Below are 23,210 nucleotides of genomic sequence, written 5' to 3' on the forward strand. Positions count from 1 at the left end.
ACTCTTAACATGTAAAATTGATAAAAGTTCACTGAAGGTTCAAGTAGCACAAGTGCCTGAGGGAAGCTTTTATTTCAGAGAGGAACTCCTGACTGTTTTCTGGACACACACCCTATGTGTATCCACAGGGCCACCAGATAACTAGGAGCATCTGAAGCTGTGGAGGGGGATGAGAAGGCCTTGGGGAAGTTGATTATTCTTTTTGTACTTCCTGTGGGCTCAGGTCTTTTTACATGTTTAAAAAAACCCAAACCCCTTGCATTTAGCCTTAGCAAGAAAAGGTTGATGATAACCCCCCATTTCCCCCTCCCCCACCATTTTTGTTGGCTTGTTGAGCATCCAACAACAACATGGATGTGTATCTGTGTTGCCACTGATATGCCGTGTTTCAAAAAGCTTGATGCTCATAGAGTTTCTGGACTTCACTCTGGTACACGTTTGCATTTACTAGTGCTATTCTTTTGCATGGTCTTTTGTGGAGAGAGGATTCATGTTGCTCAGGTTTCATTGAAAACATTTGTGTGTGTGTTTCTTTGCAGATTCTCACCAATCCAAACCATCACTTCATTGACAGCTCATTATATAAAGATGTTGTTTTAGTGGCCTGGGATCCTGCTCCTTACTCTGCAAATCTGAACGTGGTAAGTCCTCAGTTTGCTCATTTCCTCCCAACCAGCTGAAAACGGTGGACAAAGTTACTTGCAATGAATAGTTTGATTCTACAGCTCATAGCTACTGGTCAGTTCAATGATCTCAAGATTTTAATGTGGTACTTATAACTAAGCACACCATTTCTATATGGAGATATATATTCACTGGGCAGTCTTTTGAATGGCCCTCACTTCTACCTGAGCAGACTACTTATTTTAAAAAAAGAAAAGGAGGACTTGTGGCACCTTAGAGACTAACCAATTTATTTGAGCATGAGCTTTCGTGAGCTACAGCTCACTTCATCAGATGCACATCCGATGAAGTGAGCTGTAGCTCACGAAAGCTCATGCTCAAATAAATTGGTTAGTCTCTAAGGTGCCACAAGTACTCCTTTTCTTTTTGCGAATACAGACTAACACAGCTGTTACTCTGATACTTATTTTAAGAGATACTGAGGATAGATGGATTGGTAGGGAGTTGGGGTGAGGTTTTACTGTTTTGTGTATTCAAAATGAGAGTTAGATAATAAATATGGGAGAAATTGCTGTGTGTGGCAGGTAGGGAAAGTGCTGGATTTTGTGGAGGGGCATGAGCTAAGGTAAATCATCACATCTGTATTTTCCATCTTCCCCTATGTCCCACCACAAAAACCCTACACTTAAATAAAAATACATAATACACTTCCCTAGTCTCTTCCAAATCCATTGCCCTCAAGCACACCCCCATATATATTTATTCACAAGTCCCCAGACTTCCAAATTAATTTGCTAGTGCCCTCCTCTTCCAAATCCCTTTGTTTCCAGTCACCATCACCCCCCAAAAATCCATCTTGCAGTCTCTGGAGGGGCTCTGTAGAAAAGGAGGCTATTAGCAGTGGGAGCCCAGGGAAGCCATAGAGCTGAACATGCTGCAGCTGGAGATAAGTGTGCCTGTTTCATCAGGTGAACCCCCTTTAGTGCAGCTGACAGAGTGCTTCCAGCCTCCTCCAGGAGCTGCTGCAGCTGGTGGGGACAGAGAGGTGCTGTAGCGATGTGATGTTTTGGAATGAAATTCTCTCCACTAAACCTATTTAACTCCTAATTAATTACTTAACACGGGTTTGTGAATGGTGCATAGGCCTTGTGTTGATTCTATGCACTGGAGTGAATTGCATATTGGGAGCACATGCATGTAGAAGGGAGCAGAGCAGCCCAAGTTCAGGACTGGCTCACTAAGAAAATGTCCAGCAACCCAGGCCAGCTTGGTGACTATGCTTTCGTACTTTAGTGCCAACACAGAGCTGCTGGTCATAGAATCATAGAATATCAGGGTTGGAAGGGACCTCAGGAGGTCATCTAGTCCAACCCCCTGCTCAAAGCAGGACCAATCCCCAACTAAATCATCCCAGCCAGGGCTTTGTCAAGCCTGACCTTAAAAACTTCAAAGGAAAGAGATTCCACCACCTCCCTAGGTAATGCATTCCAGTGGTTCACCAACCTCATAGTGAAAAAGTTTTTCCTAATATCCAACTTAAACCTCCCCCACTGCAACTTGAGACCATTACTCCTCGTTCTGTCATCTGCTACCACTGAGAACAGTCTAGATCCATCCTCTTTGGAACCTCCTTTCAGGTAGTTGAAAGCAGCTATCAAATCCCCCCTCATTCTTCTCTTCTGCAGACTAAACAATCCCAGTTCCCTCAGCCTCTCCTCAGAAGTCATGTGTTCCAGTCCCCTAATCATTTTTGTTGCCCTCCGCTGGACATTTTCCAATTTTTCCACATCCTTCTTGTAGTGTAGGGCGCAAAACTGATGAGGCCTCACCAATGTCAAATAGAGGGGAACGATCACATCCCTCGATCTGCTGGCAATGCCCCTACTTATACATCCCAAAATGCTATTGGCCTTCTTGGCAACAAAGACATACTGTTGACTCATATCCAGCTTCTCGTCCACTGTAACCCCGAGGTCCTTTTCTGCAGAACTGCTGCCTAGCCATTCAGTCCCTAGTCTGTAGTGGTGCATGGGATTCTTCCGTCCTAAGTGCAGGACTCTGCACTTGTCCTTGTTGAACCTCATCAGATTTCTTTTGGCCCAATCCTCTAATTTGTCTAGGTCCCTCTGTCTCCTATCCCTACCCTTCAGCGTATCTACCTCTCCTCCCAGTTTAGTGTTATCTGCAAACTTGCTGAGGGTGCAATCCACGCCATCCTCCAGATCATTAATGGTGTTGTATTTTATATACTGTTTAGTGTGTATTGAGAAGCACCCTAGGACTGATCAGTTTCTCACTTTTGGTTTTTTCCCTCCACCCCCCACCCCCCGCAGTGGTTTAAGAAGCCAGACTATAACCTGTTCACGCCTTACGTGCAGCATCGCAGGAGGAATCCAAACCAGCCATTTTACATCCTCCATCCCAAGTTTATATGGCAGCTCTGGGACATCATTCAGGAGAACACTAAAGAGAAGATACAGCCCAACCCACCTTCATCAGGTTTCATTGGTAGGTGTGTCTAGCAATGCCCTAAAAGACATGTTATCTAAATAATGGTTAAATAGATACACTCCTCATAATCAGGCCTGTTTTCATGCATTATTTATTGTGCTAGTATAATGACAATGACCAATTAAAATACACAGCATGGGAAACATGGTATAAAAGAACAGGGTGACTCACTGTGAATGTTATGGGTTCTTGACCCTTAAATCAATAGTTTATGAAATGCTCAAGTGTATGGAGTTTTGCAGTGAGATATACGGGGGGTTTGTGTGAAACAAAACTATTACTTTTACTTACAGCTAAAGTCCACCGCAGGTTATAGATACATTGAAATTCCTATTGGGCTATTACTGTCCATTGTAAAGTTTTAAAATCTTAAACCAACCAGTCAAGCTGCATGCTTCCTCCACAAACGACGGGGGAGGAGGAGTCTTCTTGCCCAGGCAGGGCTCTGTGGTACTACTCCAGCCTCAGAGTAGCTAGTGCATGCCACCCTCCCCTTACACTAGGAGGGACAGAATTTCAACTCAGTTTCTTGGCCCTTCCATAATATTTCCCTGAAGAAGGGATGATTTGGCCCAGAGGTCACATTTCCTGTTGTGTGACTGTCAATGCCTGGTAGATGCGTATCACTAACATGTAGGGATACATGTAAGCAATGCATTATGAAGTCTCAAGATCTGACAGGATTCATCACTACTAGTGGATACACAGATAACAACAGTTCAGCAAGGGTTGCCTTCCACCTCTGGTTTGAGACTTTACCCTTCCCTCCACGGATAAGGGTCTAACCATAGTGATCTATGTGTTTATCACAGTCAGAAAATACTGGGGCTGAAGATGAAGATTACCTGGATACTTGAGCTAGTACAGCAGGTAGGAAAAGCCATGTCTCCCCAGTGCTCTGCATCCTCTGGTGACTTCCCATTGGATTCCAGAGCCAATTCAAGGTCTTAGTGAAAGTTTTTAGGCTTTCAGTGGCATAGGATCGAGATCACCTGTCCAGTCATGATCCACCAGAAGAGCTGTGTTCATCAGAATGGTGAAGCTGCCAGTTCCCAGCGTGAAATTTTTGGAAGCTGGAGCCAAAGAATTCTGGAAATGATATCAGGGCATTGCTCAAAGTTAACTGTTCAGCAAAATCTTTCCTAGAATAATGAAAACTTTTAAATAAAATAAAATAACAGCTGCTGAACCTGGGAATGGTGAAGAGGAAGAGCCCAGTTGTCAATCCAGAATCTGTCTTTAGGAATGCTGCAAAAACGTCCTCTCTGAAAAGACCTTTGCACTGTAAGAGAGACAACACTGAGACATTTTCCATGACAGGCTAAACTGTCATGGAAAACTTCAGCCAAAACTGTTAGGCTATTTCTGAGAACAAGGCTAGCAGAAAATACCTTTTTTTTTTTTAAACATTAAAAAAGTTCCACCTTGTAAACGCCTACCCCCCCCACCCCACAAAACAAAAAAAAATAAAAGCCCCAAAAAACCCAAATCAGAAATGCAGCCTTAAAAAAAACCCCACACCACCATCTTTACCTCTTGCAGTTTTTTAACCCCAAAAAGGGAGCTGTGCCAGACTCCATGAAATTAACTAAGGACATTGCTTTTGCTGTTGATATTACATGAAGGGCACTCTGGACAGCAGTATAAAATGCTAAAAGAGATAATTGGACAAACCGACTGTGAGCCTTAATTGCCTTATTTGTCATCTAGCTACTATTCCATTAGGTGCATTTGAAAGCTCTTCAAAATAGATATTTCACATTTAAGAGCATATTGAATATATACCTATACAGTGCACATGTAATGTAGTTTAAACTGAAAGCGAGCATACTACAGCAACTGTGTATTGTCAGTGGTAGATATAAATGGGATAGGTCGGTGGTGTGAGCATTGGCCTGCTAAACCCAGGGTTGTGAGTTCAATCCTTGAAGGAGCCATTTAGAAATCTGCAGCAAAAATTGGGGATTGGCCCTGCTTTGAGCAGGGGGTTGGACTAGATGATCTCCTGAGGTCACTTCCAATCCTGATGATCTCTGATAATGCATAAATAATGTAATTCAATTTGGCAGAAATCTGATGGGACATGTTAGTGTTCAGATTGGTTATCTATCAGCAACTCAAGTGGCAAATATCTGTTTGGAACTGAAGCTGACAGACACAAATGAGAGGGACGGTATGATAGCCATGTAATCTAAATTGCACGGCACTGCTTGTTTGTTTGTAAATCTAAAAAATTAGCATATTTAGGGATGAATATCCCTAGCAAATATAATTCAGATTGAATAGAGGGACTAGATAAATGAAAGTTGTTATAAAATATAACAGTAACTTATTTTACAGATGACATCTAGGAAATGATTTATTAAATGCCCATACTATCTTAGCACAATCTCATTATTAGCATGAAAACATCAAATTAAGAAAGATCCTGCTGTTTATAGTAGCCTAAAATGCACTTATGAATTTCCACAGGTAGAGGGACCTATTTCCTTTTAATCTAAGCCTGCATTTATAACTTGAACCAAAATAAGCATGCCTAAAATCAGTTTATTAGAATGCCTTTTTTCTAAATCAAGATTTGCAGCTGTACAGTTAAAACAGATGCATAGCCCTTGTCACTTGTATATTCTCCTAAAGGGACAGATTCTGTCATCCATACTCACATTGTGTAGCATGTTACTCATCGTAGTCCTATTGAAGTCCTTGGGATTACTTCTGGAGTAAAGTTCTACTTAACATGGTTATAATAATCTGTATCTAACTAAACAAAGGAATGGGGGAATGTCGCTCTCCTATTTAACACATATGTTCTGGATATTCTCCCATTGGAGGTGGTTCACCAAGTTTCCAGCTATTTATTATATACTGAGAAAGGGGCGTACAACTGAAAACAGTCCGGGGATGCAGTGAGAGAGAGAGAGAGATTCCAGCTGACCACAGTCTACAGAAGGATAGACCCACCCACATATTGTTAAGGTCACTAAGTGGCCCTTTTGCTGGCTGAGCTTGAAAACCTTCCTAGCACAATAGTCAGGATAGCAAATCTTTAGTGATGTTACTAGTGAGATTGCTCTGTATTGTCCACATTTCGTACATTGCAAAGGGTACATACTCTGAGCCCAGACCTGGGTAAAAGTACATCCATGGTATGGAGTCTTCAGGAGCTCTGCAGCCTTCCTGATACCAGTACCTATTATTAGGTTCCCCAACACTTCCCATAATAAAGCCCTGTTTTCAGATGTTGATAACTTTGCTAAATTTGAACGATCTGGGCTGAAATTTTCCATGACAGGCTAAATTGTTTTGGAAAACTGCAGCCAAAACTGTTCACCTATTTCTGAGGAGAAAATACTTTCCATTTTTTTACATTAAACAAAAATTCTGGTGACCTTTCCTTTGGAAATGCTCTAGCGCTCCCATGTTGTGGAGTGGGGACTTGAAATTTGGCAGAGGAGTAGCCTTTGTGTCAGGGCTGTCTCCTTTACCATCCTCATGAAAATCTGCCCAAACTTGGCCAAGTTATAAGCCTTTGAAAAAATCAAATCTACGCAGACTGGCTTGCTGTGAATATCACAGTGGATGGCAGGGGCTTGTGCAGCCTTAATACTCCCAGTCAGAAGAGAATGGGACAAGGGTCCCTACCCAGTGACAGATGATGGCAGGCAACCTGAGACCTGACTGAGCACTCCAGGAGTGGACGATGGAGAGGGAAGGGGAAGATATGGGTGCAGTTACCTGGAACTGTAATACACACCTTCCACCTTCTGCAACAAATGAGGCCCAGGGGCCCTACAGACAACAGTTTACTTTATTACATAACCCTGATTCATCCCCAGATCAGCTCTGTCCTATACACTGAATGAGGCAGGGCCTCTGTGGGAAAAATACATAAGAACATAATAATATGTGACCATGTAATTAAAGACTGTATTCTAATGTATATGCACAAGGGTGTGTGTGTGGCGGGGGTTGGGGGAGGGAGATTGCACAGGCAATCTTAATTTTGGCATTTCCTAACTTTGGAGTGGTTGACTTTGCATACTTAGCTCAGTGTCCCACCCCAGTGTGGGTAGACACATGTGGAATTATTTATATTTTGGCAGTTTCCAGAGGCCCCAACTGAAATCAGAGCCAGATTGAGCTTGGTACTGTTCAGACATATAGGAAGACACAATTCCTGCCCTGAACAGCTGACAGACTAAGTGTAAGCACATACAGAGGCTGGAGGGGATGCATACATATCTATAATTTTAATCTTCATGTTTTGTACCTTATATTAAAATAGAAAGAAAAAATGTTTATTAAAGTATAGCTGTAACTGCGTTCCAACCTCTCTTTGATTAGCTAGTGAGTTGTATGTTAGCATTTCAGAAGCACTGGTTCTCAAGGAGAGATTGGAAGAAGGAAAGGTAAGTGGCATTATGGGTCAGTTCAGGGAAGGCACCCATTTCTGGGAGGTAGCCAGGAGGAAAACATAAAGATGGCTGTGACAAAGAGCCCAGATCCACAAAGGTACTTAGGTGCTAAAGTCCTGTTTTGTGAGCCACAGCATTCCTGCTTGTGGCTGCCGAACCCTTTAGGCACCTAAACTCACTCGGCACCTACGTGTTTGCAGTAAAAGTTCCCTTGATACATGTGTTTCTAACTCTGAGCATATGCAACCTCCTTCCAGGTGTCAGGGCATCTATCTCCCCCATAAGCCTCAGAGCAATCCATGAACTTGGGGGAGGGCGGCGGCACTCCTGCAAGGCCTGATCCAGTAGATTTACACAGAACTGGGGAGGAGGAGCTCTATTATAATTTTTAGCCCAGTGGTTAGAGCACTCATCTGGGATGTGGGACAACCAGTTCAAGTCCCCCCTCTGCCTGAGGAGGAGAGAGGATTTGAAGAGAGATCAGCACCTCTCAGGTGAGTGCTCTAACCACTAGGCTGTAGAGTCATTCTCTTTCTCTGGCCTAATTAATATTTAATTATTCATTTATTTAATTAAAAGTGCAGTAGCTTCCAAAGGAGACACTGAGGGAGCCATTCGTCAGTTTATTCCATAGCTCAGTGGTTCAGGCACTCCCCTGAGAGGTGGCAGTTCCAATCTCTTTTCCTCATGCCTGGGGGTGGAAATCGAACCTGGGTCTCCCCCATCCTGTGCGAATGCTCTAACCGCTGAGATTAAGGTTATAAGAGAGCTGCTCCTCCTCCTGCCAAAAACAGAGGTGGGGAAAGGCAGAAGGAAGGAGATCTAGTAGGTCTCTGAGCACACCTACTGGATTGGACCGTGCATGCGAGTGAGGCAGAGGAGCACCTGTCTCCCCCTAGTTCATGGATCGCTAGCAGAGATAGGTGCCTACACCTTGGCACCTATCTCTGAGAGCGGCAGGGCTTAGCACACATCCCCTCATCTACCATTGGGTGGCTTAAGAAGCTGCCAACCTCAGGTGCTGGGTTTGTAGATCACATTCATCGTGCCTGTCTCTCCCCATTCATTGTACAGGGACCCTAGGTGCCTAACCCAGGCTTTCTGAATTACCATGTTGTTCCTGGGAGTTTTTTTTTCCTAGACTCCTAAAAGTTAGATGTGGAGATCCTGAACATCGCAACACCTAGGTCCTTTTGTGGATCTGGGCCAAAATAACTATACATCCTGATGTGGGAAACTTCCACATGCATTCCCTGTGCGTGAAACAGCTCTACTCCTGCAGCCTTGAGAATAGGTATGATTCCCCATTGGGCTGACTGCTCCAAGATTAGTCACCCAACGTACAGAAAGTTTATGCTGCCTTTTGGGGCTTACCAACAAACCCTGTCCATTTATGCAATGGCACATGCTTCATCCATCAATGATAGGTAACACATAGTTATGGATTGTCATAATCAGACTGGATGATAATGAATTTCGAGCAGTGCACACATTTAAAAGAAATGCATACAAAGATCGCCATGTCTGTAATCATGGAAATATAACAAAACATGGTTTCAGCACCACTTCAGTAGTGTCTTTTAATTTTCAGCCATGCAATGAGACATATTACTGGGATAAAAGTTGCATTCATTGGATACTGCACATTATAAGAACCACAAAAGATGAAGCTATTCTGAGTGAAAAGTGAGACACTAAAGAGAGAGAGAACATAGAGTGTGAGACTTACAACATACAAGCAGACAGAGGTGCCAGTTTTGGCTTGATACGGCACAACACCATGACAGAGGTGCATCACTAGAGAGAAAAAACAGCAGGAATGAAAGAGAGAGGAATGGAAGAAGAGGAATGAGTAAATGGAAAGATGATAAAAGAGGAATAAGCAAATGGAAGTACAGACAAAGTAAGAACACACACCACCTTGTTTAGAAAAATGGTGTGTTTCATTTACAGCACACAATTGTATCCTCGCCAGTAGCAAAAAGGCACTGAACAGATGGTGGAGGGGTGGGGAGGGGGAGCTTCATTATGATGTTTGTGAGAGAGGTAGGCAATCTTTGGAATGAATACCACTGCTTTTTTAACTAACTGAAGCACTGCTATGAGCCAGAGATAAAACAGGAACTTTTAATTAGAGGAGGGACCACTGCATGTTTTTCATGACTCATAACCCCCTCAGCACAGTTCATCAGCACAGGAAGGTTGAACATGAATGGAACATTTCCGTTTTGTTTAATCTTCTACTTCGAGCTGAAAGAATTTTATCTACTCTTGAAAGGGATGTTGAATTGGGGACTCGGTAAGTTGGGAGAAAGCTGGGTATTTACTTCTGTTATGCCATCGTATAAAGCAACTAGTTAGAGCAAACTGGTGTTTGGAAGCCTATATGGAACTGCCCCCTCTGTGTGACTGGTGGCACTTGTTATTGCATCACGCTGGCCTAGTTCAGTACTGAAACATGCAGTGGCAGTGGTGGATATGTTGCTCCAAAATATTAATATACATGTTTTATACAACAGTGGTGGTCAGGGACCACAGTCGGGGTTGAGGCCTCACAGTGCTAACAAACGCACGGTCCTTGTCGCAGAGAGCTTATGATCTAAACCGGGCCACTGCACAATACATCAGGGTAACAGTTCCAGTTCTACACAGAGTGTAAATACTGTTCCGCAGTTAGCACTCAGCTGCTCAGACTCCTTCACTTCCCATACACCAGAGTCAGAAGGGTTGGGCGGAGGAAGAAGAGGGACAGTTTTCTGACTTCGAAAGCAGTATATCCTTACTGAGTCTTATAAGGAAGCATTGGCCCCTGGTACAAGTAACTGCTGAGGTGGCAGAAGAAATGGGCCCTTGTTTTGTGGTGGGTACAGCCAGCATTCCAAGCCACAAGTTACTTCTAGCACTGTCCCGGAGTAACAGGCCATAAGCCATGGTTCGCTGTGACATCAGCACCCTTCACGTCCCACTGAATTTTTTTGTATTGTCGTTACGGTTCCTGTTAAGTCACTTTACAAGAGGCAGTTGCCTTTCTGTGGTCCCACCCTCGTGTGCTAAAGATTGTCGTTGGGACAGCTTCCTGTTTAGAACATGGAAAGGATGTGCCTTTGGCTGGCGGTGTATCACTGTATGGAGGCAACCATTCTCTTCAGCCGCTGCCTAGGGTAAGGGATTCTTGTGTCAGCTGGTGTGCTCCAGTCACCATGTGCCTGAGGGATCTGCACCAGCAGTCTTGGGCATTGGAGTTGTAACATTTAATTGGCTAATGCTGTAATGGCCTCTTCCCTTTAATACAGTGGCTCGCTGTCGCTCATATTCCGTGCACACGCTGCGTTTTGTTGCTGTAAATAGGGATTCTACCTTTCACAGTTAATTTTTGGCAAGATGCCATCAGGTGTTGAATCACTCTGGCTACATCTGGAGTATGTAGAAGGGGAGCATACCTCTCTTGCTTCTAGAGCCTTTCATGACCCTTCATGCATGTGACATGGTACATGGGAATTATACCAAATCCACAGAATAGGTTCTTATGGCTGTGAGTACAGAGCCATACACAGTTGCATATCTGCCTGATTTGCAGTGTGGTGGTGGTAGTAAAATAAGTCAGTCTTATAGTAGCCTATGTGCTAAAGAACACCTGCTTCACCTATTAAACAGTGTCACTGCTACTAGTTAGTAGGACTTTACCCCGAGTAAGTGTAAGAAGGGAAATGAGATAGGATAGGGGAAAATTCAAAGAGAGCTGGGTTTTAAGAAAATATAAACCGTAACTAAATACATATATTATTATTGAAAAAGAAATTCTTGTTTCAGCATTTACAGTTCACGGTACAGTTCAAAACTACAGGTTGGCATTAAGGATTCTCGATAACACTACGTTCAACTTCCTTTGCATGCATAATTCAAAATGACAACACAAGCAAGCAAATTATAATACTGGTACATTATCAGATTGTTTTCCTTCAGGACACGGATATAAAACCATTTCAAATGGCATGCTGACAAGAAGAATGCTGGGGATCTCTACCTTGGCTTAAAAAGAATGTTTGCATAACTTGAAAAGAAACAGTGACTATGTTAAACATATTAGTTGTTTCAAAACCATTTGCCTGTGTTATTGTTACTTTGGCTTAGCTAGTAATCTGGTAACTAGTTGCTAAAAAACAAAATTGGACTGGTGTAGTGGTTACTCTTTTCAGATATATTATCATGCAGGCAGAAAACACTCAAATATTTAAGAAGCTTCAGCTTCCTGGTATACACAGAGAGGGGAGTAAACTCATTTCAAATAGCATTTCAGACATTATGTTATTATCCATCACTTTTCATCTTTTCATTCTGTGTGGCGGGTTTAATACTCCAGCATGTCATTTGACCTTGAATAAAACACTTAACAGCACATGGTAATCTTGGTTAGTATTTTCATATCTATGAATTTACAGAATACATTATAGTTATTGATAAATAACTTTTTGGGTTTACAGTAACATATATTGATTTCTAATCAAGCTACACGATGCAAAAATCTACATCAAACACCAGTATATTACTGCTTATGTCTAGGCACAAACGCCATTTGGTGACATTTAAATTCTTTAATTAGTGTTGATTTTCTGTAAATTCAAGTAGTGTTCTCTTGTGATTAATATTTGTCATCTTTGATTGACCAAACAGACATGAAATAACCTTCTCTTGAAAATGAACACAGCACTTTTCTTCATTTAAAAAGTCTATTAAACCCACAGAACTGTGGGTAACATACTGCGGTCAATCCGCATGGATATCTGTGGCATTGTATAGCCCCCCTGTTACAAACATGAACAAATACTCCTGCAACTAGCATTCCTGAACACCAGAAAAAAGTAAATTTCATATATACATGTGTTTTGTAATATTACTAGGGATACACCTCAATGATAGCTTAGCTACAGTATTTACCATTGCTTCTGTTCTTGCCTTTTGTTTGTTAAATTTGACGGAGTCAGTAGCATCCCACCTGAGAATGTCACTTTTACTTTGACATCCATGTCTCTTCAAAGAATGACAAACACACAGTGTACATATGCAGACTAATGTGCAGAAAACTGTATTTTCTTTATGCCCTATGTTCAAAAAACCTTAAATTAATGTACTTAATTAATTAAATTAATTAAAAATAGTTAGTTACATTGTTAAACTTAGTTCTGTAGCTGCTACTGTGATGTGTGGGAAAACATTGGCATATACTGAGTGTGTGATAATCAGATTACATATATGTGATTTTGTTCAGTCTCTCTCACATAAGCTTGTTACGGTCTCTTTAATGCTGACTTTTTAAAAAAGTGAAATGGGCCTATGGGCCTCATTTTTCAGAGTTACTGAACATCGACAACTCTTAACAGAAGTTGTGAGAGCCCAAAACTTCTGAAAATCAAGTCCTGTATCCGTACTTCTGCACTGTAAATAATTAAACAGTTTTGCTAAATCAGAAGCTGAGCTGAAGTCTTGGTTAATGTTTGAATTAGATTCCTTACTTCAGATGCTTTTATACATCATCTGTTATACTCAGGTATATTAAATTAAATTTTATATATTTACAAACTAAGAAAAATGTTTTAAAAATTAATTTGCTAACCACAATGCGCAACTGTACTGTGCAAAAGATGCATGTTGGAAATTAAAAACCTCTTGAGTTATTAAAACCAATAAACAAATTAACACATTTTCTCCTTTTGATTAGAATCTGTGTTCATTTGCATAAGCCATCCATGCAAGTAACTTAATATTTTTCATTTAATTCTGTTTAAATATTTTCAGCTGCACAGATGGCAAAATCCCAAGAGTTTAGTTGTGCCATTTAGACTCAATTTAAGCCATATCTAAATATTCTAAAGTTAGTTTACCTTCCTTTTAATAGAAATATAATATATCCTATTGAGTATTTTGAAATATTTAAATTTTTATTAGTGTCCAAAACTGTAATATTATAATACAGAAACAGCTGGGCAGCAAGCTTGATAACTTGATAATTTTATTTGAATAATATATATTTTAAAAACTCTTGGGGATTGGTCCTGCTTTGAGCAGGGGGTTGGACTAGATGACCCCCTGATGTTCTATGATTCTTTTCAAATGAAAATGTTTTAGCGCTAATTGTAATTTTCCCCAGAATAACTTATCTATAGAATACTCATAAGTCACACACACATAGTCTATACAGCAACTTTTCTAGATTTTTCTGTATCTGGGCAAAACTATTTTTAAAATGTCCTATTTTACAGCTGTTGTAATCCAAATATGGCTTTTGGACCATAAAAAAAAAGAGCTAGGGCAATAGCGCAGACTAGGTTTGGCTTATCAGGAAATCTTTTCAGTTCCCTTTTTGTACATATGGTAATACTATAGCCTCACCAGTTATTCTTGCCACATCTAAGGTCAGGTTAAATTTTTCTTCGTAATTTCCACACTCTCTTGTATTTTCCTTATTAAAAATAGATGTGATGTTTAAGCTCCGAGAGCTCAAAAATAGCGTATTAGAGACATCAGAACTGGAAAAGGCCTATAAATAATTTTTTCTGCCCACTTCTTGATTCTGGATCCCCACGGCATATTCTTGAGTAGTCTGTCTGGCCTAATTTTTACATGAATCAACTGATAGGGCTTCCCCAATTTCCTTAGAACTAGTCCGTAGGGGAGTAGGTCTCATTGTTAAGTTATTGCTCATTTGAAATACAGTGTTCATTCCTGGGCACCTCAATGCCAAGCTACTGACAATATCAAGGGGGCTTGAGAAGACCACCCAAAATGCTCAGGGGATGAAGAAATTGAATTGTGAAAACTTAAAAGAAATGTAACTTGGCACAGCAACAACTAACTAGCTGGGGCCAGATGACATAAACTTCCCATTTGAAGGTCATAAACACTAAAGAAAATGGAAATGAGTAGAATGGTGCAAAAGGATATAAGAGAACTAAGGAAATTAAGAAAGGGAGGCTTGACTGTGAGATTTACGAGGCTGTGGAATGCTCTCCCCAGATAAATGTTGGTAGCCCTATTGCTTGGAACTTTTAAAGAGCAGAAAGTGCAGAGCATTAGAAAATGCACAGTAGGGAAAAAATATTGATATTGGCAGGGGGCTGGACTAAGTGTCCTAGTTCTTTGCATTTCTAATTTCTATTATTTGTTTTAGATTCCTACTGTTTGCCTTCTATTTAATGTTTTTTCTAAATTTAGTCCTAGGTTATCCATCAGACAGTAGGTTTGTTCTTCGAATGGTGAACTGTTATAAATATAAAATTAAAAAAAAAAGTATCTAAAAGCTTTTAAATAAACCTAGGATGTCTAGTCACGCTCATGCAGAATGAAGAGGTTAACTTTCCTGTTTGTGCACTTTTTTTACAGTTGTGTGAGGAAAGAATGGAATGTCATCTCTAATTTAGAATTTTATTCATTTTTTAGTTTTCATCGCTAGTTTTAAAAGATGTTTTACTGGATTATTAGGATTTCTTGGCAAGTTTTATGCTGTCAGTTTTATTAAGGGAATCAGAAGTTACAGATGGAAAAGAGCTATTCAGTCATATAGTATATTTCCCTTGCCAGTATGTACTCTCTAGTGACTTAATCTTCTCCCTAAATAAGGTTGGTTAGATGCATTGAACTGTGAAGTACTCTGTACCAGTGACACGACCCAATTAAAAGAACATCACTGGTTATTGTAGTTTTGATTGTTCTTTGTTTTCAACACGTTTTTAGAGGCTTGAAAATAGAACTTTACCAATTGACTCTGTTTACATTTTAAAAACAACTAATATTTGTCCCTTCTGTTAAGCTTTGTCTTTACTTGCATGTATGTTCACCAGAATAAATCACAGTATTATTCTCTTCTAGTCTTTAAACCAACTGCTATTGGAGCCAGAAGGATACTGGAAAAATGGTGGAATTCTTTCTAAAATGTCTTAATAGTGGAATAAGCATTGAGGAAATGCTTTAAATATCTACTCATGCTTCTAAAAGGTGACCCACCCCCGTATTTGAGTGCGTGCAACTTTGCAAACACTCATTTACACAACTGATTTTTCGTGCCCTACCATTTGTGTGCGCAAATTAGATATTTATCACATGCACAGACGTGTGCTTGATTTATCCAAGAAATTGTGTTTGCATGTGTAAATTTGATAATTTGCTTGCACAAGTGATAGTGTTCATCTATACATCACATTTTGGAAATTTGGCCGATAAAGGATAATGGAAATAATTCCATTATGTGAGCAGTAAGTAGCATAGGTTTACATAAATAAATAAATGCAAACTTGATGCATTTATTCTAGTTTGGGACAGAATTAAATTAGTAGATGTGAATTCAGTAAAATATTTCATCACTGCTCATGTAAATCTTACAAAATTCAGGCTGTGGTAGATGAGGGAAAATGTATCTGGAACATAAACAATAGGGAAAGCAGAAGAAGGGCAAAGTGTGCCTCCCACACCTTTATCCAAGCCATGGGTGGGGGAGGAGGGAGCTTTTAACAATCAGTACTTCCCACATCTCCCTTATTCTTTGGCTGGTACAGGGAGCACTTTCCCTCTTTTTTCCCCCCCAAGACTACTTTAGGCCCAGAAGTAAATGTCTGGCTGCTGGTCCTGGAGAGGTCAACCCCAGGAACAGACAGCCAGCATGCCCTACCAGACTGTAATAGTTGCAACAAGCAATGAAAGAAAGACATTGTCTGATACCTGGGTCATCAACCACTTTAAAAGATTGAACTGCACCTGGAAATAAATAGGTATTAGCCAGGCAGGGTGCAGAATACCAATAAATAGCCACATGCAAATGTGGAATTGTTGTAAATGCTAAGGATGGAGATTAATGCTATAGGCTAAAGGGGTTTAACTAGGAGTAGTTGAGTGAAATTAGGGTGAATATCAGGAAAATCTTGGAGCTTTTTAGGCTTTGTCCTAAGGGAAGGGGTGGAATCTCCATCACTCACTTTTATAAGTATAGGAGACCAAAATACTAGTAGGGAAAAATCTACTGGCAAAGGGATAAACTAGATGACACATATGTCCTTAATATAGATTGACTCTTGGAGACATTGCTCATCAGATTATAAAGATTTAAACCTTCACTGCTTTTCAGTTCTCCATTAAAGAATTCACTTTTACCTGGAAGGTCACCTGTTTTGTTTTAAAACTGCCATATCAAACAGTTTCTTCAGTGACTTTCAATCTTCGTTGCTATTAAGAAGTAGTAACAGAAGCCTGTTTTTGTTCTTGTCATGTTTTTTTTCCTATTCCACAAATAGCAGTTTCCTTTAGGAATGTTAAAGTAAACTGGGTAGCATGGCAATAAAGCAACATACACTGGTTAAGGTGTGTGCCTATTCATCCGAGAGAATTCTCCTTTAACATCTGTGGTGTGTCTTCTGAAGCTGTCTCTACGTTTGACTCTGGGCTCCGTAGACAGGCCACTTGTTCATCCGTTTCAGGAAGTACTTGATTATTACATGTGGCTCCACTGTCCACTTTCTGATTCAGCTGGATTACGGTTACCTTAGACTGACATAGGGATTCTCCATCAGCAGCCGAAGGAGGGTAGCAGTGGAAAAGTAGAAGAAAGCATTTGTAAAACTGAAAAACAAAATAAGATCAGAGTTTCTTTTTTACACATAGCTGCTAGACAAATGTAAAATTCAGTGCATCTCTAGTTACAGGTTGGCGTCATGGATTCACTCTGAATGATTAGTCTCATATTTTTTGTCAATTTGTAATTCATCATTTCTCACTCACATTCTCTGTTGCTTGTAAGTGAAACAGTAAATTTCACATATGTTTGGGAATCTTTTCTTTTGGATTAATATTGTTACTCTTTAGAGTCATAAATTCCATCTAATGTAAAAGGAAACTTCAGTATAATTGAAAACATGTTCTAATCATTGCATCAAATGATAAAAGAAGAGTTAATTAAAAATACATTGTTTTAAAGTGACTTAAAAGGAAAGAAAAGAATGGAAACCACCACCTTGATTATCTGATAATGCAGGGCAGGATGAAAAGAATCAGCCTTTGCATTAATAAGCATTGGAAATCTGAGTTTTAATGCTGCAAACTACATTTTAAACAATTGTTTTGCTTAATTTTAGTAGTAAATTAACTTTTTTAATGTTGATTGATTTTAAATCATGGGATTTAGCTCTCAACCCCTTTGTGGCTCTCTAATTCTAAAACTTTGTAAAGGGAAAGCTAATTATCTAACTTCTAATTTGTAACACCAAAAGTTGGATAGTATTATTTTTAATGTAGCCCTGCTATGAGAGACAACATTCCCATTCAGTGAACCAGGATATTTCCATGCATGGACATGGGATAGAGACAACAATGCCTGGAACAGTGGAGGTGACTGTTTCTTAGCTTTAAACAGGAAGTGAATCTCTGTGCTGATACTAGTGGATGTCTCAGAAATCTTGGACACAGTTGATGATATGGTGCTGATGATACATACGAGACTGAGCCAGAGTAAATGGGTCTGCATTATGCTGGATCCACTCATTCCTCAGACAAATCCCACAGTGTCACAGTGGGCACCTGCTTGTCCTCATCTACAGTGTCCCTGTCACATAGAATCCGATCCTCTTAAGCATTTATATAAAACTCTTTGGAGAGATCTGCGAGGCCACAGACTCTAGTGCTACCAATACACAGATGACACTCAGCTATATCACTTTGTCCACCTTTGCAATTTCTGTGTCTCCAAAATGTCTCAATGCCTTGAAAGAAACCAGCAGATGGATTAAGAGGAACTGGCTCAAACCCACTCTAAGAAAGACACCAATTATGATAACTGGAAGTAAGAAATGCTTTGAAGAACATGTTAGTCCTGTAACCTCACCACTGAATAGTAGCATCAAGACCAGAGGTTGTCAAAATGGTGGGAAGAATCTGGGTGAATGCTGGACAATTTAGCTTTTCCCATACCAATGACTTCCTAAAACTAAATCCAAGTCAGTGGGACTACTCATGTCTTTAAAGTTAAGAATGTGCGTAAATGTTTACAGGATCAGGGTACAGATAAACATCTGAAACCAGGGAGAAGAGAAGGGAGAAGACTCTTAAGTTTCTTTGCCTTTACATAATTTTGTTTATTGTTTAGATATGAAGATGATGGGTATCCAAGAAATACTTTGGGGGGGTTACATATAATTTACACACCATCTAGTGTGCTAGGTGCATCAGACAGATATAAAGATAAGGTCTGTATTGCTAAAGAACTATATAAATAGACAACATAATAAGGGAATGCATTAAAAGGGGTAATGATGTGATTTGAATAGTAAGGTTTAGGATATGCCTGGGTTAGTTCCATGATTTTGTCATGGAATTTTTGGAGGGGCAATCTCTTCAGTGAATTGAGCAGGATGGAGATAGTAGTCCAGGGTTTTAAAGGGCTTTTATGGGTTTCATAAGCCTGCTGTCCTATCATGTCAACACTGCAAGAAATCATGGTCTTTATATAACGGTGTAACAGGGCAACTGTTTTATTACATTTGAATATATTTAAACTAAGTACAATAAAGCATTTTGAAATGCAGTGGTGAAAGACAGTAGATCACAGGATTGCAGAAAAATTCTAAGGAGGTGAAATAGCTATATTTTTGTTTCTAAATTTCATTTCAGGAATCCTCATCATGATGTCCATGTGTAACGAAGTGCACGTGTATGAATACATCCCTTCAGTCCGACAAACTGACCTTTGTCACTACCATGAACTATACTATGATGCAGCTTGTACCTTAGGGGCTTACCATCCACTGCTGTATGAGAAACTGCTGGTGCAGAGGATGAACAAAGGGTTACAGGATGATCTGTATCGGAAGGGGAAGGTAATCTTGCCAGGGTTCAGGTCTGTAAAGTGCCTGGGACGGAATCACTTCCCACACTTGTAAAAGTGACTCGTTCAGAAAAATGTGCAATAAGGTACTACTGTCGTACTATAAACAACAAAGGAATACTTGAAAATGTATCTTAGACCAACCTAGTCTTGAGTCTATAAACTGTAATTAAGTAGCAGGCATGAGAGTTCCTTCCTTCCTAAGCCTGAGTATGTATTACTGCTTTGCAAATAGTTAAAGAAAAAAAGCTTCGCTCATGAAAGGTGCAAAGGCACAGTTAGGTAGAAATACAATGTATTGTTGTGGGCATGACCTGTCAGAAAACATCAGAGGTTTCTTATGCCACATGTACTAGATGCCAAACTTAACAGTTAAATCTGACATTATGAAGCAGCCTGTATCATTCATACACAGGGCTGTCTGCTGAGAGATGGATGATTTCTCTTCATACCACAGGATTTTCACATCCCCACCCCCCTCCCCCCCCCAGAAAAAATAATCATGGTTTTGAACTGGGCATGCTATGAGTATAATGGGCCTGATTCTCATTCACACAAAGCTCCCTTTACTCCATTCTGGCAAGGTAAACGGGCTTTAAAGTGAATGTAAATTACCAATATAAAGGGACCTTCATAAATAAGAATCAGGCCCAATAGCTAGTCATTGTATTCAGGTAGTTTCTGCAGCCAGAAATTAACAAGTGATGTTTACTCACTTTTAAAGAGATATTACTGTACACACAGCCAGGTTATTTAAATAAATACAGTACTACTGCACAGATCTGTCATGGTCCATGCAGACGCTGCATTCAGGCACAGGGTGAAGAGAAGAGAATCTTCTCCATTCTTCAGAAAGCTCTCATTCTGCCCTCATTCAGCTTGTGCAGAAGACCAGCAAGAGGGCGTAAGTGAGATCGAAATGGTGCATGGGCTTTCTGCCTGGGGGCAGTTCCCCCCTCTGTGCACATATGTAGATAAACACTCCAGGAGAAGGGAGACAATGTGCTCTGCTTGCACATATACATTTGAAACAGATTTCTTACAAAAATGTAGGCCTGCCTTTTCCAAGGAAATAAGCATTTTAGATGGGGAGATTTCAGAAATTAGGTGTTTGCCTATTTTGTTGTAAGCCAAGTTAAATTCATTTATTATTGCTTTTAAAAAAGCAGGGCATTTTGTGTTTTGTTTTTGTGAGGAAAGAACAGGATGTCAGTATTTTTTTAATTCAAAATTATGAAGTCTATATCCTGGAGACATTGTAAAGCCTTCAGCAATCTTACTCTGGCTTACACACTGAGACAATCTCATAATTTCATTGTAAAAACACAGCATGGGTATTCTCTAAACTACTTCTAAATCCACCTGGATGTTAATGCATTTAAAATACGTTTTCTCTGACAAGAGTTCGATTTCAGGCTGGAGATTGGTTAATGCTCTTGTTTGCTTTTTAAAATTTGGTTTTCCAGTGAGCAAAATTCAGTAGGAGTGATTACGTACAAGAAATCATACATATCCTATCCATATCCATTCAGCAAAAAGGTGATTGGCTGGTAGAAACACTGTGTTATTAACAGCAGTGGAGTGGAAAAGCATATTTCACATATTTAGCTATTGGCTACTGAGAGAGAGCTGGCGATGGAGAAACCCACATTAATTATTTTAGGTCATCTTTGTTTATAAAAATCAGTGCTTTTCAATCTTTCTTTCTTTTTTGGATCCACTAAAAAATTTCAACTGGAGGTGTGGATCCCTTTGGAAATCTTAGACATAGTCTGTGGACCCCCAGGGGTCTGTCGACCACAGGTTGAAAATCACTGATATAAATATAAATCAGAAGAATTTTGTAATTCTCCCATCCAACCTTTCCTGCTGTTTTTCCTCCCTACAAGAGCAGAATTAGTTTACTGCACTTTCGCCTTCTTTTTTCAAGTTGTCATTATCTTGGGCTTTGCCGTCCTTCTAAAATTCTTCCTAGCTGACAAAGTGTGTCCATGTGTTCCAGACATGCCTTGTGTTGATTGGATAGGTATGTTCATAAAGCATTTTTTTCATACTGCCAAATGGACAGCATTCATTAATTTCAGCCTTAGTATCTGGATGCATTACATATTGATTTTGGAAAACACATTATAATAATTTTTTATTTCCGTTTTTGTTTTTAACAGTATCCAGCCTTAGTAGTGCTATCTAGCCTACAAAGGGGAAAAAAACTTTCCCCATATATTTGTTTCACTTAATTCACCTTCTGTGAAACACATTAAATCAGATTTTTTCTGCACGGGCAGAGTGGCACTTTGTTATACAGTGATCTTAGTATCAGATCAGGGTTTCCCATGTGCCAAGTTCAAATTAGATTAGTTCCCACACCTTTCAATAAATGGAGTTGATCATATTTCTAGGACAAATGAGTACCGTAAGTCACTGTGCCCTGTGCAGAAGTCTCTAAGACTCCACAAAATAGCATGCCAGTTTCCTACTCATTTGCCCATGCTAAACTTAAACTCTTGTTTCCATCAGGAATAAAAAAAGCTAACCAGCAATACTCACAATTGTCCACAACAATAGGAGTGCGTTGTATTACACGCTAGATAGTCTGTCATCACGGTGCAGCTTGTACGCAGCCCTGTGGACTCTAAAGATTCCCGTAAAGAAAAACGAGAGGCTGCATACTTAGCACTCCTGCTTAAATGAAGTGCTGCCCTTTAAAATTCTCACACAACCCTGGGTACGCATTCATCCAATGGATTTTATACTTGCATGCACATCCTTTTTGGGGCAGTAATAGTGCGCACTTGCGGCACCTGAGCAGAAAATCTTTTTTGGCCAAGTGCAAATGCCAAGAAACTGTCACCTTTCCCTCGATGATTTAATTATTTACATTGGTGTGGATCTTTTAAACACCATGTCATCTGTCCTAATTCTATCCCCGTGTATATTACAATTCACCAACCATATGAATGTTATATCTTCACGCTCGAGCTTAGCTTTGCTTTAGAGCTGTGCTAAGTGCACCAGCCTCTTCCCAGAAAGGAGGCCAGCATCAACTCTGTGAAGCACAGGGTCTCAATTGTCCCAAGGAGGGAGGGCCTTAAGGTGGCTTCCAAACCCTGGTTTCCCCTGTGATATTTCACTGTTCTACAAACACAGGCATCTTGACACTTTAAGATTTTCTCCTCCCACTCCTGCTGTCTATCTTAAAAAAAAAAAAAAAAAAAAAGAGAGAAAGAAAACATCAGTACAAGTTTAGCTCAGCCTGGTTTGCTAACTGAGAATTCAACTGGTTTCAGAGTAACAGCCGTGTTAGTCTGTATTCGCAAAAAGAAAAGGAGGACTTGTGGCACCTTAGAGACTAACCAATTTATTTGAGCATAAGCTTTCGTGAGCTACAGCTCACTTCATCGGATGCATACTGTGGAAAGTGTAGAAGATCTTTTTGAACACACAAAGCATGAAAAAATACCTCCCCCCACCCTACTCTCCTGTGCTGGAAATGGCCCAACTTGATTATTATACACATTGTAAGGAGAGTGATCGCTTTAGATAAGCTATTACCAGCAGGAGAGTGGGGTGGGAGGAGGTATTTTTTCATGCTTTGTGTGCATAAAAAGATCTTCTACACTTTCCACAGTATGCATCCGATGAAGTGAGCTGTAGCTCACGAAAGCTTATGCTCAAATAAATTGGTTAGTCTCTAAGGTGCCACAAGTCCTCCTTTTCTTTTTGAGAATTCAACTGAAATTTTACTTCGGAACAACAAGAGGCCAGCAGGGGGAAGCAAAGGGCAACATGAAGAGAACTAC

General features: G+C 40.1%; 2 protein-coding genes across 5 annotated transcripts in view; one reads left to right on the forward strand and one right to left on the reverse strand.

Moving 5' to 3' along the window:
• The window catches only part of ST6GAL2 (ST6 beta-galactoside alpha-2,6-sialyltransferase 2), a 255,452-nt gene extending 232,812 nt beyond the window's left edge, over window positions 1–22,640 (forward strand). For 3 of the 4 annotated variants that reach the window (XM_084641481.1, XM_084641483.1, XM_084641482.1), the window contains 3 exons: window positions 540–641; window positions 2,958–3,132; window positions 19,197–22,640. In XM_084641481.1, coding sequence (XP_084497607.1) covers window positions 540–641; window positions 2,958–3,132; window positions 19,197–19,465 — 546 coding nt within the window. In that variant the 3' untranslated portion in view covers window positions 19,466–22,640. Of the gene's footprint in view, window positions 1–539; window positions 642–2,957; window positions 3,133–9,141; window positions 11,717–19,196 lie in introns of those variants that run through there. The other variant, XM_084641484.1, reaches the window with a different exon arrangement.
• LOC311527795 (opsin-3-like) overlaps window positions 11,319–23,210 on the reverse strand; it is a 135,117-nt gene continuing 123,225 nt past the window's right edge. The window contains exon 5 of the mRNA XM_084642147.1: window positions 11,319–17,153. Within this exon, the coding sequence (XP_084498273.1) occupies window positions 16,908–17,153 (246 nt within the window). The 3' untranslated portion in view covers window positions 11,319–16,907. The remainder of the gene's footprint in view (window positions 17,154–23,210) is intronic.

This window comes from Lepidochelys olivacea, assembly GCF_965140295.1.
Source record: "Lepidochelys olivacea isolate rLepOli2 genome assembly, chromosome: 1".
NCBI lineage: Eukaryota > Metazoa > Chordata > Testudines > Cheloniidae > Lepidochelys > Lepidochelys olivacea.